This window comes from Staurois parvus, unplaced genomic scaffold (assembly GCF_062004578.1).
Source record: "Staurois parvus isolate SC_StPar_1 unplaced genomic scaffold, SC_StPar_1.0 ptg003927l, whole genome shotgun sequence".
Lineage (NCBI taxonomy): Eukaryota > Metazoa > Chordata > Amphibia > Anura > Ranidae > Staurois > Staurois parvus.
The window spans coordinates 1-15,370 of NW_028321722.1; the positions used below are offsets into that span (position 1 = coordinate 1).

The 15,370-nt window shown below is 56.5% G+C and overlaps 1 protein-coding gene across 1 annotated transcript; it reads left to right on the forward strand.

Annotated features, from left to right (window-relative positions):
- The first annotated feature begins 5,084 nt into the window (after nucleotides 1-5,084).
- Nucleotides 5,085-7,884, forward strand: BTBD19 (BTB domain containing 19). The gene is made up of 4 exons (XM_089668180.1): nucleotides 5,085-5,130; nucleotides 6,725-6,918; nucleotides 7,420-7,545; nucleotides 7,664-7,884. Exons 1-4 carry the CDS (start codon nucleotides 5,085-5,087, stop codon nucleotides 7,811-7,813), a joined length of 516 nt encoding a protein of 171 aa, XP_089524306.1. The 3' UTR covers nucleotides 7,814-7,884.
- Nucleotides 7,885-15,370: the final 7,486 nt, after the last annotated feature.

Here is a 15,370-nt window from a genome sequence, read left to right on the forward strand (position 1 = left end):
AAACGTGGCAAAAAAAAGTTTTGGCTTTAAAATTCCAGGAAGGAATCAGGTTTAGGAGTCCGCGGGCCCCACGTGATGTCATACCGCACAGTGCAGCACAACACGCCTCAACGAATGTCCCCCATCATATCCCATACAGCTGGGCAGATGTCACGTGGTCTCCCATGGCCTGTTGCATTGTGGGTGTTTGATATCATTAGGGACTGCAAGGCCTCCATTGAGATGAGAAATTGTTCTTAGACTTCTAGATGGACCACCAAAGGATCATCTCACACCCCGTGCGTGTAGTTCTTTGCAGTACGTTGGGGTGAATGACTGTCAATGTGGAGGGTGTGAGTGGCTGTCAGTTTGGCGGGTGAGGGTGGGTGGCAGTTTGGAGGGTGAGGGTGGGTGACAGTTTGGAGGGTGTGGGTGGGTGGTTGTCAGTCTGGTGGGTGAGGATGGGTGGCAGTCAGTCCGGTGGGTGAGGGTGGGTGGCAGTCAGTTCGGTGGGTGTGGGTGGCAGTAAGTCTGGTGGCTGAGGGTGGGTGGTAGTCAGTCTGGTGGGCGAGGGTGGGTGGCAGTCAGTTCGGTGGGTGTGGGTGGCTGTCAGTCCGGTGGGTGAGGGTGGGTGGCAGTCAGTCCGATGGGTGAGGATGGGTGTCAGTCAGTCCGGTGGGCGAGGGTGGGTGGCAGTTAGTTCGGTGGGTGTGGGTGGGTGACAGTCAGTCTGGAGGGTGTAGGTGGGTGGCAGTCAGTCTGGTGGGTGAGGGTGGGTGGCAGTCAGTCTGGCGGGTGAAGGTGGGTGGCAGTCAGTCTGGTGGGTGTAGGTGGGTGGCAGTCAGTCTGGAGGATGTGGGTGGGTGATAGTCAGTCGGGTGGGTGTCCGTCCGGTGGGTGTGGGTGGGTGACAGTCTGGTGGGTGGCAGTCAGTCTGGAGGGTGTAGGTGGGTGACAGTCAGTCTGGAGGGTGTAGGTGGGTGGCAGTCAGTCTGGTGGGTGAAGGTGGGTGGCAGTCAGTCTGGTGGGTGTAGGTGGGTGGCAGTCAGTCTGGAGGGTGTGGGTGGGTGATAGTCAGTCGGGTGGGTGTCCGTCCGGTGGGTGTGGGTGGGTGACAGTCTGGTGGGTGTAGGTGGGTGGCAGTCAGTCTGGAGGGTGAGGGTGGGTGACAGTCTGGAGGGTGTCGGTGGGTGACAGTCTGGAGGGTGTGGGTGGGTGACAGTCTGGTGGGTGTGGGTGGGTGTCAAACCGGTGGGTGAGGGTGGGTGGCAGTCAGTCCGGTGGGTGAGGAGGGGTGGCAGTCAGTCCGGTGGGTGAGGGTGGGTGATAGTCAGTCTGGAGGGGTGTAGGTGGGTGATAGTCCGGTGGGTGAGGATGGGTGGCAGTCAGTCTGGTGGGTGAGGATGGGTGACAGTCAGTCTGGTGGGTGAGGATGGGTGACAGTCAGTCTGGCGGGTGAGGGTGGGTGTCAGTCCGGTGGGTGTGGGTGGGTGTCAGTCTGGAGGGTGTAGGTGGGTTGCAGTCAGTCCCGCGGGTGTAGGTGGGTGATAGTCAGTCCGGTGGGTGTGGGTGGGTGTCAGTCTGGAGGGTGTAGGTGGGTGTCAGTCTGGCGGGTGAGGGTGGGTGACAGTCAGTCTGGTGGGTGGTGGGTGGGTGTCAGTCCGGTGGGTGTGGGTGGGTGACAGTCTGGAGGGTGTAGGTGGGTGTCAGTCAGTCCTGCGGGTGTAGGTGGGTGTCAGTCTGGAGGGTGTAGGTGGGTGACAGTCTGGAGGGTGTAGGTGGGTGATAGTCAGTCCGGTGGGTGAGGATGGGTGACAGTCAGTCCGGTGGGTGAGGATGGGTGGCAGTCAGTCTGGTGGGTGAGGATGGGTGCCAGTCAGTCTGGTGGGTGAGGATGGGTGACAGTCAGTCTGGTGGGTGAGGGTGGGTGACAGTCAGTCTTGCGGGTGAGGGTGGGTGTCAGTCCGGTGGGTGTAGGTGGGTTGCAGTCAGTCCCACGGGTGTAGGTGGGTGTCAGTCTGGAGGGTGTAGATGGGTGTCAGTCTGGCGGGTGAGGGTGGGTGACAGTCAGTCTGGTGGGTGTGGGTGGGTGTCAGTCTGGTGGGTGTGGGTGGGTGACAGTCTGGAGGGTGTAGGTGGGTGTCAGTCAGTCCCGCGGGTGTAGGTGGGTGTCAGTCTGGAGGGTGTAGGTGGGTGACAGTCTGGAGGGTGTAGGTGGGTGATAGTCAGTCTGGCGGGTGAGGGTGGGTGTCAGTCCGGTGGGTGAGGGTGGGTGTCAGTCCGGTGGGTGAGGGTGGGTGACAGTCCAGTGGGTGAGGGTGGGTGACAGTCTGGAGGGTGTAGGTGGGTTGCAGTCAGTCCCGCGGGTGTAGGTGGGTGACAGTCTGGAGGGTGTAGGTGGGTGATAGTCAGTCCGGTGGGTGTGGGTGGGTGTCAGTCTGGAGGGTGTAGGTGGGTGACAGTCTGGAGGGTGGGTGGCAATCTGCAGGGTGTGGGTGGGTTGCAGTCAGTCCCGCGGGCGTAGGTGGGTGTCAGTCTGGAGGGTGTAGGTGGGTGTCAGTCTGGAGGGTGTGGGTGGGTTGCAGTCAGTCCCGCGGGTGTAGGTGGGTGTCAGTCTGGAGGGTGAGGGTGGGTGTCAGTCCCGTGGGTGTAGGTGGGTGTCAGTCTGGAGGGTGTGGGTGGGTTGCAGTCAGTCCCGCGGGTGTAGGTGGGTGTCAGTCTGGAGGGTGTGGGTGGGTGACAGTCTGGAGGGTGGGTGGCAGTCTGGAGGGTGTGGGTGGGTTGCAGTCAGTCCCGCGGGTGTAGATGGGTGTCAGTCTGGAGGGTGTAGGTGGGTGGCTGTCAGTGAAGAAACCCGCCCTGAGGAATGCCAGGCAGCCATCACTGGAGGGTATGTAGACATGAAGTGGCTGCAAAGAGGCTGCAGGAGATCCGCATCGCTGAGATAAAACCAGTTTCAGGTTTTGATAGACTTCTGAAGGTCGTGGGAACACCCCTGATTGTCCAATCAGATCTCAGCACCCCGATGTCTCAGCAGGTCCCCCGACTCCATCGCAGTTCCGTCCTGAACGGTTCTTCGTTGTCACATCTCTCAGCATTTGGTATTTGTTGTCAGCTGACATGGCTTTGAAAAGCCCCTCCCCCTCCCGGGCCCCTGTCAGGTGGCACTGAGCCCTGATCTACATTACAGATTAGTAGGTCAGAGGTCACCGGGGCCCCTCGCTGCACGGCAGGCCTTGTGGGGCCCCAGAGCAGGCGGAGCCGCCTGGACTATTGTCCCCAGTACAATGCCGCTGTCATTACTGTCATTGGAGGAGGGACAGCGACAGCTGACATGTAACGGCGGCTCCAGTCCCGGAATATTCCGCACATTTGGGGGGTCCTGACCTGCACCGCCTGCAGCTGCTCACCCCCCAGAGGGGCGCATTGATCATCCGGCTGCTGCACTTAGGAAACGAATGTTAATGTGAAACTACCAAAGATGAAGGGCAGAAAGAACGGAAAACGTGCGGCAAAATGGCGGAATAATTACCCCGAGGAGATCTATAGAGGAGGAAAGGTGTCAGGAGATGGGAAGGTGTCAGGAGATGGGAAGGTGTCAGGAGATGGGATGGTGTCAGGAAATGGGATGGTGTCAGGGGACGGGAAGGTGTTAGGAGATGGGATGGTGTCAGGGGACGGGAAGGTGTCAGGAGATGGGATGGTGTCAGGAAATGGGAGGTTGTCAGGGGACGGGAAGGTGTCAGGAGATGGGATGGTGTCAGGAAATGGGAAGGTGTCAGGGGACGGGAAGGTGTCAGGAGACGGGAAGGTGTCAGGGGAAGGGAAGGTGTCAGGGGAAGGGAAGGTGTCAGGAGACGGGAAGGTGTCAGGAGACGGGATGGTGTCAGGGGAAGGGAAGGTGTCAGGGGACGGGAAGGTGTCAGGGGACGGGAAGGTGTCAGGAGACGGGAAGGTGTCAGGGGAAGGGAAGGTGTCAGGGGACGGGAAGGTGTCAGGAGACAGGAAGGTGTCAGGAGACGGGATGGTGTCAGGAAATGGGAAGGTGTCAGGGGACGGGAAGGTGTCAGGGGACGGGAAGGTGTCAGGAGAAGGGAAGGTGACAGGAGACGGGAAGGTGTCAGGAGATGGGATGGTGTCAGGAAACGGGAAGGTGTCAGGAAACGGGAAGGTGTCAGGGGACGGGAAGGTGTCAGGAGAAGGGAAGGTGTCAGGGGACGGGAAGGTGTCAGGAGAAGGGAAGGTGTCAGGAAACAGGGAGGTGTCAGCGGACGGGAAGGTGTCAGGGGACGGGAAGGTGACAGGAGGCGGGAAGGTGTCAGGAGACGGAAGGTGTCAGGAGAAGGGAAGGTGACGGGATGGGAAGGTGTCAGGGGACGGGAAGGTGTCAGGGGAAGGGAAGGTGTCAGGTGACGGGAAGGTGTCAGGAGAAGGGAAGGTGACAGGAGACGGGAAGGTGTCAGGAGAAGGGAAGGTGTCAGGGGACGGGAAGGTGTCGGGTCGGGAAGGTGTCAGGGGACCGAAAGGTGTCAGGGGACGGGAAGGTGTCAGGGGACGGGAAGGTGTCAGGGGACGGGAAGGTGTCATGAGACGGGAAGGTGTCAGCGGACGGGAAGGTGTCAGGGGTCGGGAAGGTGTCAGGGGACGGGAAGGTGTCAGTGGACGGGAAGGTGTCAGGGGTCGGGAAGGTGTCAGGGGACGGGAAGGTGTCAGGGGACGGGAACGTGTCAGGAGAAGGGAAGGTGTCAGGAGAAGGGAAGGTGTCAGTGGACGGGAAGGTGTCAGGGGACGGGAAGGTGTCAGGGGACGGGAAGGTGTCAGGGGTCGGGAAGGTGTCAGGGGATGGGAAGGGGTCAGGAAGGTGTCAGGGGTCGGGAAGGTGACATGGGACGGGAAGGGGTCAGGAAGGTGTCAGGGGACGGGAAGGTGACATGGGACGGGAAGGGGTCAGGAAGGTGTCAGGGGTCGGGAAGGTGTCAGGGGTCGGGAAGGTGTCAGGGGTCGGGAAGGTGTCAGGGGTTGGGAAGGTGTCAGGGGTCAGGAGGTGTCAGGGACATTTCCGCAGATAACACTCCTAGAGTTCAATATCAGACGGAACGTTCATTATGGCGCTAAGGCAACCTATCGGGAATCCTGTGGAGTCCGTGGGAAGTGGGACGTTCTCAGTCTAGGAGGGGTAGGTGGCCCTTAGTTCAGAAGGGTACAGATGGGTGATGGACTGGAGAGAAGAATTGGGGGCAGAATGGATAGAAGCCTCGGGCCCCCATCTCTGCATGACGTTGATCAGGATTGCAATAGGCGCTGAGAAGCCCCCCCCTCAGTCATTCCTCCTCTGCAGGGGCCGGTAGGTGCCCAGCTTTGACCATTTGGCCTTTCTCCCTGGTCTACTGGCATGAAGGTTGGAGCTGGGCCCCTAGACATCCACTGGGCCCCTAGACATCCACTGGGCCCCTAGACATCCACTGGGCCCCTAAACATCCACTGGGCCCCTAGACATCCACTGGGCCCCTAGGTTGCCATGTGGATGGCTAGCTCTGCGGTCAGTCCAGGGTGTTGAGGGTAGGTGGCCATCAGAGGTTCTTCCACACTTCTCATTCCGGATGATGGAAAACCAAAGTCACTCATTGGGCGGGGCTCACTGTGGTAAGGCAGCTCAGGATCAGCGCCCCCTGTGGTGGGGGCCCAGAGAAGTGACAACGTTTCGGAGACTTTCATTGGTTGGTTTGGGTGTCCATGATTTCAGTCTGCAAGGCTGTGAATGAGGAGCTTGGCAGTTCAGGTGGGTTGGTTGGCCATCAGTTTGGATGGTGCGGGTGGGTGGCTGTCAGTGTGGGGGGTGGGTGGCTGTCAGTGTGGAGGGTGGGTGGCTGTCAGTGTGGGGGGTGGGTGGCTGTCAGTGTGGGGGGTGGGTGGCTGTCAGTGTGGAGGGTGGGTGGCTGTCAGTGTGGGGGGTGGGTGGCTGTCAGTGTGGGTGGCTGTCAGTGTGGGGGGTGGGTGGCTGTCAGTGTGGAGGGTGGGTGGCTGTCAGTGTGGGGGGTGGGTGGCTGTCAGTGTGGAGGGTGGGTGGCTGTCAGTGTGGAGGGTGGGTGGCTGTCAGTGTGGGGGGTGGGTGGCTGTCAGTGTGGGGGGTGGGTGGCTGTCAGTGTGGAGGGTGGGTGGCTGTCAGTGTGGGGGGTGGGTGGCTGTCAGTGTGGGGGGTGGGTGGCTGTCAGTGTGGAGGGTGGGTGGCTGTCAGTGTGGGGGGTGGGTGGCTGTCAGTGTGGAGGGTGGGTGGCTGTCAGTGTGGGGGGTGGGTGGCTGTCAGTGTGGGGCGTGGGTGGCTGTCAGTGTGGGGGGTGGGTGGCTGTCAGTGTGGGGGGTGGGTGGCTGTCACTGTTGTTTGCCATGATCCCCCATGTGTAGGCGGTTCCCTGTTCCTCGGGGGAGGGAATATTTATGTGTTTTTCCCCCAAACCTCCTGATCCCCATTTCCATCCCTTCTCCTCTCGGACATTCCCAACCCCCCCAGGGATCAGTGTGGATATGTCAGTGGGATGGTGTCGGGGGGGGGGGATGGTGTCGGGGTGGGGGCAATGTGTGGGTGGGATGGTGTCGGGGGGGGGGGCAATGTGTGGGTGGGATGGTGTCAGGGGGGGGGGGGCAATGTGTGGGTGGGATGGTGTCGGGGGGGGGGGGGGGCAATGTGTGGGTGGGATGGTGTCAGGGGGGGGGGGATGGTCTCGGGTTGATGCGGAGCAGATGTGAGCTGGGAGCCAATCGGTGGTCTCCGGGGATCCGCTATTAATAATCGTCTTTCTCATCCAACAGGAAATCGTTGAGACGTCGAGTTTCCGGGAACTCTCCGATCTGGGAATTGTCAGCATCCTGCAGAGCGACCGACTCACCCTGGACGAGGCCCCCCTGATCCGGGCCACCCGGGAATGGGCCCATGTCAGCTCCGTGAGTGACCCGGAGATCGGCCAATGTGTGCCATGTACAGCAAAGAGGACCTGTCATCCCCCTCATAATGGGCACAGGGATGATGGGAACCCCTCATAATGGGCACAGGGACGGTGGGAACCCCTCATAATGGGCGCAGGGACGGTGGGAACCCCTCATAATGGGCACAGGGACGGTGGGAACCCCTCATAATGGGCACAGGGACGGTGGGAACCCCTCTTAATGGGCGCAGGGACGGTGGGAACCCCTCATAATGGGCACAGGGACGGTGGGAACCCCTCATAATGGGCACAGGCCCGGGATCTCACCAATCTGACATTTCACACTTTTCAGGGTATAACTAACATTAGTCCAAGGATCCTCTGGGGTGGTCCTAGATTTAGGAGGCGGGGCTTCTGGCGGGTCAGAATAAAGAAGGTCCAGTCCAGAAGGGCGGGGAAGGGGGTGGGACAGGGGGCGTGTTCTGATATTGTATTGGACAGCATTGTGTTTCTGTGGCAGGCGGTTCTGGGCGTGTCCGTGGCTGAAGTGGCGCAGGATGCCGTACGGGAGCTCCGCCTCTTCCTGCTGTCCCCGGAGGAGCTGACCACTCTGGAACGGGAGAACGCCAAGGACGAGCTGATCCCTGTAAGACCTCCAGCCTATGAGGAGCCGCAGGGCATGCTGGGCTCTGTAGTTCCTCAAGCGTGATTCCCCGGGCCAATCAGAACCCGCGGTGATTCCATCGTACTTTTTTTTCCCGCAGGAGATCCAGATCGCTCAGTCCTGGAAATTTCACGCCCTGAAGAAAGTCGTCGTCACGGAGCCCCACCTCCTCCGCCGCAGGAGGGGAACTCTTCCCAGAGACCACCACCGCTACCTGGACCCGCCCCCTAAGGGAGGAGCCGAGCGTTAGTCTGATGACGTCGCACCACAATTGTTATTTTGTTTCACAAAAATGTTTTCTTATTAAATCTCCTCTCTGCACACCGGCTGAAATGTCTTATCAGGCTCGCGGTGCGGCATGCGCAGCTCCTCGGGGGAGGGGCTTTGGTATGTCAGTGACAGCGGAAAATACAAAGTTCAGAGCGGATCCTTTTCAGCAAAACTCCATCCTTCCCTGCAGTCATGCATAGAGCTCCGCCCCATTTCCCAGCTGGAGGACGTCCAGCAGCTTCCAGCCCTTTCCTCCCCAGCCTGACTGTCCCTGGCCCCGCCCCTTTCATTAGAGCCTGCCCCATTTCTTGGCTGGAGGACGTCCAGCCCTTTCCTCCCCAGCTTCACTGTCCCTGGCCCCGCCCTTTTCATTAGAGCCCACCCCATTTCCTGGCTGGAGAACGTCCAGCATCTTCCAGCCCTTTCCTCCCCAGCCTGACTCCATGGCCCCGCCCCTTTCATTAGAGCCCGCTTCATTTCCTGGCTGGAGGACGTCCAGCATTATCTTGCACTTTCCTCCCCAGCCTGACTGTCCCTGGCCTGACTCCTCCCACTGCTTGCATCCAGACTGGGGCTCTGGAGAGGAGTACTGAGGCCGGGGGCTGGGATGTTTTCAGGAAGCTAAGTACAGCCCCCTGCCAGCCCCTCCCACCAGCCATGATCTGCCTGTGTTGCATAGAGAAGCAGAGAGAGCCAGTGATGACATCACTAAAATAAGGTCTGTAATGGAAATGGAAAGATTTTGTTCAAAACTGTTGATGAGGGGGAGGGGAATAGAGGGGGGAGGGGGGACCGGGGAAGGATGATACGGAAGGCGGCCATTGTAGCGGCGGGCAGCGCTGTGTCCTGCGTTTTGGGCGTGGCTGCCGGTGGTTTCTGATCTTCCCCAGCGATGACCTTCCTGCCAATCACTGATATTCTCAGGAAACCCGGAGGAACCTTTTAATTGGACTAACAGTCAGGGGCCCAATTATGGGGCCCCTCCCACCGCAACTGATATCCTTCTGCTATGGAGGACTCTGACAGTCTCACTCCTCCTGCTGCAGTCCCAGTAAACTCATAATGGCCTCATGGGGGGACTTGGGTGTTCCCACCTATGTCAGAATTATGGGGTTCCCAGACTCGGGGGGTCCCACCACCTCTGCAGTGCCGGCCCACCGATGGTCCCGGAAGGAGGAATTGGCATCATTACTGTCACAGACAGCAGAGGGTTACCCCCCCCCCCGACCTCTCACCCCCTGACCTCTCACCCCCGACGACCTCTCATCCCCAGGCAGCTGGCAATGGGGGGGGGGGGGGGGGGGTACCATCTGCCATCACTCTACTGGGACCTTATTGCAGTGCTGGGTGATAGGTGGGATGGCTAGTGGAATGGGGACACCTGCTGGGACCAGAAGGTACTACACCCCATCCGCTGGGATCAGTAGGTACTACACCCCACCTGCTGGGATCAGGAGGTACTACACCCCACCTGCTGGGATCAGGAGGTATTACACCCCACCTGCTGGGATCAGTAGGTACTACACCCCACCTGCTGGGATCAGAAGGTACTACACCCCACCTGCTGGGATCAGGAGGTACTACACCCCACCTGCTGGGATCAGTAGGTACTACACCCCACCTGCTGGGATCAGGAGGTATTACACCCCACCTGCTGGGATCAGGAGGTACTGCACCCCATCCGCTGGGATCGGGATACTGCACCCCATCTGCTGGGATCAGAAGGTACTACACCCCATCCGCTGGGATCAGAAGGCGTTACACCCCATCCGCTGGGATCAGAAGGTACTACACCCCACCTGCTGGGATCAGTAGGTACTACACCCCATCTGCTGGGATCAGAAGGTATTACACCCCATCCGCTGGGATCAGGAGGTATTACACCCCACCTGCTGGGATCAGTAGGTACTATACCCCACCTGCTGGGATCAGTAGGTACTATACCCCACCTGCTGGGATCAGAAGGTACTACACCCCACCTGCTGGGATCAGTAGGTACTACACCCCATCTGCTGGGATCAGGAGGTATTACACCCCATCCGCTGGGATCAGGAGGTATTACACCCCACCTGCTGGGATCAGTAGGTACTATACCCCACCTGCTGGGATCAGGAGGTACTACACCCCATCTGCTGGGATCAGGAGGTATTACACCCCATCTGCTGGGATCAGAAGGTATTACACCCCACCTGCTGGGATCAGTAGGTACTACACCCCACCTGCTGGGATCAGAAGGTACTACACCCCATCCGCTGGGATCAGAAGGTGTTACACCCCACCTGCTGGGATCAGAAGGTACTACACCCCATCCGCTGGGATCAGGAGGTATTACACCCCACCTGCTGGGATCAGGAGGTACTGCACCCCATCCGCTGGGATCGGGATACTGCACCCCATCTGCTGGGATCAGAAGGTACTACACCCCATCCGCTGGGATCAGAAGGTACTACACCCCACCTGCTGGGATCAGAAGGTATTACACCCCACCTGCTGGGATTAGAAGGTACTACGCCCCATCCACTGGGATCAGAAGGTATTACACCCCACCTGCTGGGATCAGGAGGTACTATACCCCACCTTCTTGGATCAGAAGGTACTGCACCCCACCTGCTGGGATCAGGGGATACTGCACCCCATCCGCTGGGATCAAAAGGTACTACACCCCATCCGCTGGGATCAGAAGGTACTACACCCCATCCACTGGGATCAGAAGGTATTACACCCCATCCACTGGGATCAGAAGGTATTACACCCCATCCGCTGGGATCAGAAGGTACTACACCCCACCTGCTGGGATCAGGAGGTACTGCACCCCATCCGCTGGGATCGGGATACTGCACCCCATCCGCTGGGATCAGAAGGTACTACACCCCATCCGCTGGGATCAGAAGGTGTTACACCCCATCCGCTGGGATCAGAAGGTACTACACCCCACCTGCTGGGATCAGTAGGTACTACACCCCATCTGCTGGGATCAGAAGGTATTACACCCCACCTGCTGGGATCAGGAGGTACTACACCCCATCCGCTGGGATCAGGAGGTATTACACCCCACCTGCTGGGATCAGTAGGTACTACACCCCATCTGCTGGGATCAGGAGGTACTACACCCCATCTGCTGGGATCAGAAGGTATTACACCCCACCTGCTGGGATCAGTAGGTACTACACTTCATCCACTGGGATCAGAAGGTATTGCACCTCATCTGCTGGGATCAGAAGGTATTACACCCCATCCGCTGGGATCAGAAGGTATTACACCCCATCCGCTGGGATCAGAAGGTACTACACCCCACCTGCTGGGATCAGAAGGTATTACACCCCACCTGCTGGGATCAGGAGGTACTACACCCCATCCGCTGGGATCAGAAGGTATTACACCCCACCTGCTGGGATCAGGAGGTACTACACCCCATCCGCTGGGATCAGAAGGTATTACACCCCACCTGCTGGGATCAGGAGGTACTACACCCCACCTGCTGGGATCAGAAGGTACTGCACCCCACCTGCTGGGATCAGGGGATACTGCACCCCATCCTCTGGGATCAGAAGGTATTACACCCCATCCGCTGGGATCAGAAGGTACTACACCCCATCCGCTGGGATCAGAAGGTACTGCACCCCACCCGCTGGGATCAGAAGGTACTGCACCCCACCCGCTGGGATCAGAAGGTACTGCACCCCACCCGCTGGGATCAGGAGGTACTACACCCCATCCGCTGGGATTAGGAGGTACTACACCCCATCCGCTGGGATCAGGAGGTACTACACCCCATCCGCTGGGATCAGAAGGTATTACACCCCACCTGCTGGGATCAGGAGGTACTACACCCCATCCGCTGGGATCAGGAGGTACTACACCCCATCCGCTGGGATCAGGAGGTACTACACCCCATCCGCTGGGATCAGGAGGTACTACACCCCATCCGCTGGGATCAGGAGGTACTACACCCCATCCGCTGGGATTAGGAGGTACTACACCCCATCCACTGGGATCAGGAGGTACTACACCCCACCCGCTGAGATCAGAAGGTACTGCACCCCATCCGCTGAGATCAGAAGGTACTGCACCCCATCCGCTGGGATCAGAAAATACTACACCCCATCCGCTGGGATCAGAGGGTACTACATCCCATCCGCTGGGATCAGAGGGTATTACACCCCACCTGCTGGGATCAGAAGGTACTACACCCCACCCGCTGGGATCAGAAGGTATTACACCCCACCTGCTGGGATCAGAAGGTACTACACCCCACCTGCTTAGATCAGAAGGTATTAAACCCCACCTGCTGGGATCAGAAGGTGTTACACCCCATCCGCTGGGATCAGAAGGTGTTACACCCCACCTGCTGGGATCAGAAGGTACTACACCCCATCCGCTAGGATCAGAAGGTACTACACCCCACCTGCTGGGATCAGAAGGTATTAAACCCCACCTGCTGGGATCAGAAGGTGTTACACCCCATCCGCTGGGATCAGAAGGTGTTACACCCCACCTGCTGGGATCAGAAGGTACTACACCCCATCCGCTAGGATCAGAAGGTACTACACCCCACCTGCTGGGATCAGAAGGTACTACACCCCACCTGCTGGGATCAGAAGGTACGGCACCCCATCCGCTGGGATCAGAAGGTACGGCACCCCATCCGCTGGCATCAGAAGGTACTACACCCCACCTGCTGGGATCAGAAGGTACTACACCCCACCTGCTGGGATCAGAAGGTATTACACCCCACCTGCTGAGATCAGAAGGTACTACACCCCACCTGCTGGGATGAGAAGGCATTACACCCCACCTGCTGAGATCCGAAGGTACTACACCTCATCTGCTGGGATCAGAAGGTACTACACCCCATCTGCTGGCATCAGGGGGTACTGCACCCCATTTGCTGGCATCAGGGGGTACTGCACCCCATTTGCTGGCATCAGAAGGTACTACACCGGCTCAGACGGAGAGGAACCAGGTCAGACAGAGAGAGGAACCGGGTCAGAGAGGAACCGGCTCAGACAGAGAAGAACCGGCTCAGACAGAGAGGAATCGGTTTAGACGGAGAGATGAACTGGGTCAGACAGAGAGGAACCGGATCAGATAGAGTTCAGGAAAGTGTCTCGAGTTTGTTCCAAAAGTGGTGTCACGTGAGCCGAAATCCAGCAGAAGTTCTAGGCGGGTCCATTTTTCAGCACCAGAACCGCGTTGGCAGAATCGGTTGGAGTCGGTTTCTATGGATCCCACAGATGTCCTACAAGTGGATATCCCTCGAGGACTGCGCTCCGTCCCTTCTGTGGGAGGACTTCTCACCACTTACACCCCCAGCCGCAGTCAGCTGTACCACCAGCAGGGGGCAGCAGAGGACTGTCAGAGTTCTGTCACACCAGTGTCACATCGCAGGGCAAGTCGCAGCGCGTTGTCAGCCATCACAGCGGTCCTATCGGTGCGATTCCCACTCGGCCGGAGACGCAGCGATTTCTAAAAGTAGTGCAGATACTTCCGGTGCATCTGTGTGATGTATAGCCAGTCCCACCGCATGTCAGAATGACGTCCTGCGATTTCACTGCCGAATCGCTGTGACCGGGACGTGTTCTGCATTTCAGGAAGAAGCTGAAGAGAAGCTGTTACATTGCATCACGGCTATCCTATTCATAGCATGAAGGGCAGGATCACAAGATCGGGTGCCGGTCATACCGGTGCGATGTGTGAACTGAAATCGCATCTGAAATCGCATCTAATGAATGTGATTGGCGGTGTCATGCGATTTGCTGCAGAGCGATTTCTACAGTAGATCTCGCGTGACTTTTTTCTGCAGTTTATTGTGATTTCAGATACATAGAATACAATGGAAATCGCACTGCAAATCGCAAGAAATCATTGAAAAACTTCACAAGTCGCAATGAAGTCTTCAGAAATCGCACGTGACTTAGTCACCAGCCACACTGCTGCGATTTAAAATTGTGCAATTTCTGTGCGATTTTAAGGTGTGAATTCTGAAGACTGTATTGCAACTTGTGAAGTTTTTCAATAATTTCTTGCGATTTCTTGCGATTTCCAGTGCGATTTCCATTGTATTCTATGGATGTGAAATCGCAACAAAACTGCAGAACAAGTCACACAAGAACTACTTTAGAATTCGCTCTGCAAATCGCAAGAAATCGCTGAAAATATTTGCAAGTCACAATAAAGTCTTCAAAAATCACACTGAAATCGCACACAAATCTCAGCGGTGTGACTGGTGACTTAATGCTGGTCATACCGGTGCGATTTGTGAATTGAAATCGCATCTAATGAATGTGAACGTCGGCGTCTTAATGTGCGATTTGCTGCGGCGTGATTTCTAAAGTAGTTCCTGCGTGACTTTTTCTGCAGTTTATTGCGATTTCACAGACATAGAATAGAAATCACAAGAAATCGTTGAAAACTTCACAAGTTGCGATAAAGTCCTCAGAAATCGCACACAAATCGCAGGTGACCGGTCACACTGCTGCGATTTAAAATTATTTGATTTCTGTGCGATTTTAAGGTGTAAATTCTGAAGATTTTATTGAGAGTTGTTTCAACGATTTCTTGCGATTTGCAGAGCGATTTCCAGTTTATTCTATGTCTGTGAAATCGCAATAAACTGCAGAAAAAGTCACGCAGGAACTACTTTAGAAATTGCACACAAATCGCACACAAATCGCACGTGTTGAGACGCTGCCGTTCACATTCATTAGATGCGATTTCAGGCGTGATTTCAATTTGCAATAAAGTCTTCAAAAATCACACTGAAATTGCGCACAAATCGCAGCGGTGTGACTGGTGACTTAGTGCCTGGTCATACTGATGTGATTTGTGAAATCGCACCTAAAATCGCATGTAATGAATGTGAACGGCAGCGTCTTAACATGCGATTTCTAAAGTAGTTCCTGTGTGACTTTTTCTGCAGTTTATTGCGATTTCACAGACATAGAATATAACGGAAATTGCTCTGCAAAACGCAAGAAATCACAAGAAATCGTTGAAAACTTTCCCAAGTCGCAATGAAGTCTTCAGAAATCGCACGCAAATCGCAAATGACTTAGTCACCGGCCACACTGCTGCGATTTAAAATTGTGCGATTTCTGTGCGATTTTAAGCTGCGAATTCTGAAGATTTTGTGAAGTTTTTCAGCGATTTCTTGTGATTTGCAGAGCGATTCCCATTGTATTCTATGTCTGTGAAATCGCACTAAACTGCATTTTCTATGATATTTGGACACAATAACAATCTAGGATTCCATAGATATAACAATGACGCAGATTTCATCCATTCGCCGTCTGCGGAGGAATCGCAGAATCTCGTTTTATGTTTGTTGGAGAGAATTTAGAAGAAAAATAAATAATAATAAATAAAGAGAACAATAAAATACAAATAAATAAATAATAAATGAGGTCGATCTGCGTTTTTTTACCGCTCGCCCGTGACAGGAGCCGCCCCTCAGATTTGGACGCGTGGAGCCGCTGCGATGTGGAAAACTTCATTCTGCGTGTCGCCAGAGTCGCTATTTGCTGTTGAAGTCAATGGG

Bases quoted from the DNA above. Each gene is read 5' to 3' on its own strand.
- BTBD19 (XM_089668180.1), top strand. From the start codon at position 5,085: ATGGCGCTAAGGCAACCTATCGGGAATCCTGTGGAGTCCGTGGGAA. The intron at 5,131-6,724 runs GTGGGACGTTCT...AGCAGATGTGAG, and splicing joins TCCTGTGGAGTCCGTGGGAA to CTGGGAGCCAATCGGTGGTC. The intron at 6,919-7,419 runs GTGAGTGACCCG...TTTCTGTGGCAG, and splicing joins AATGGGCCCATGTCAGCTCC to GCGGTTCTGGGCGTGTCCGT.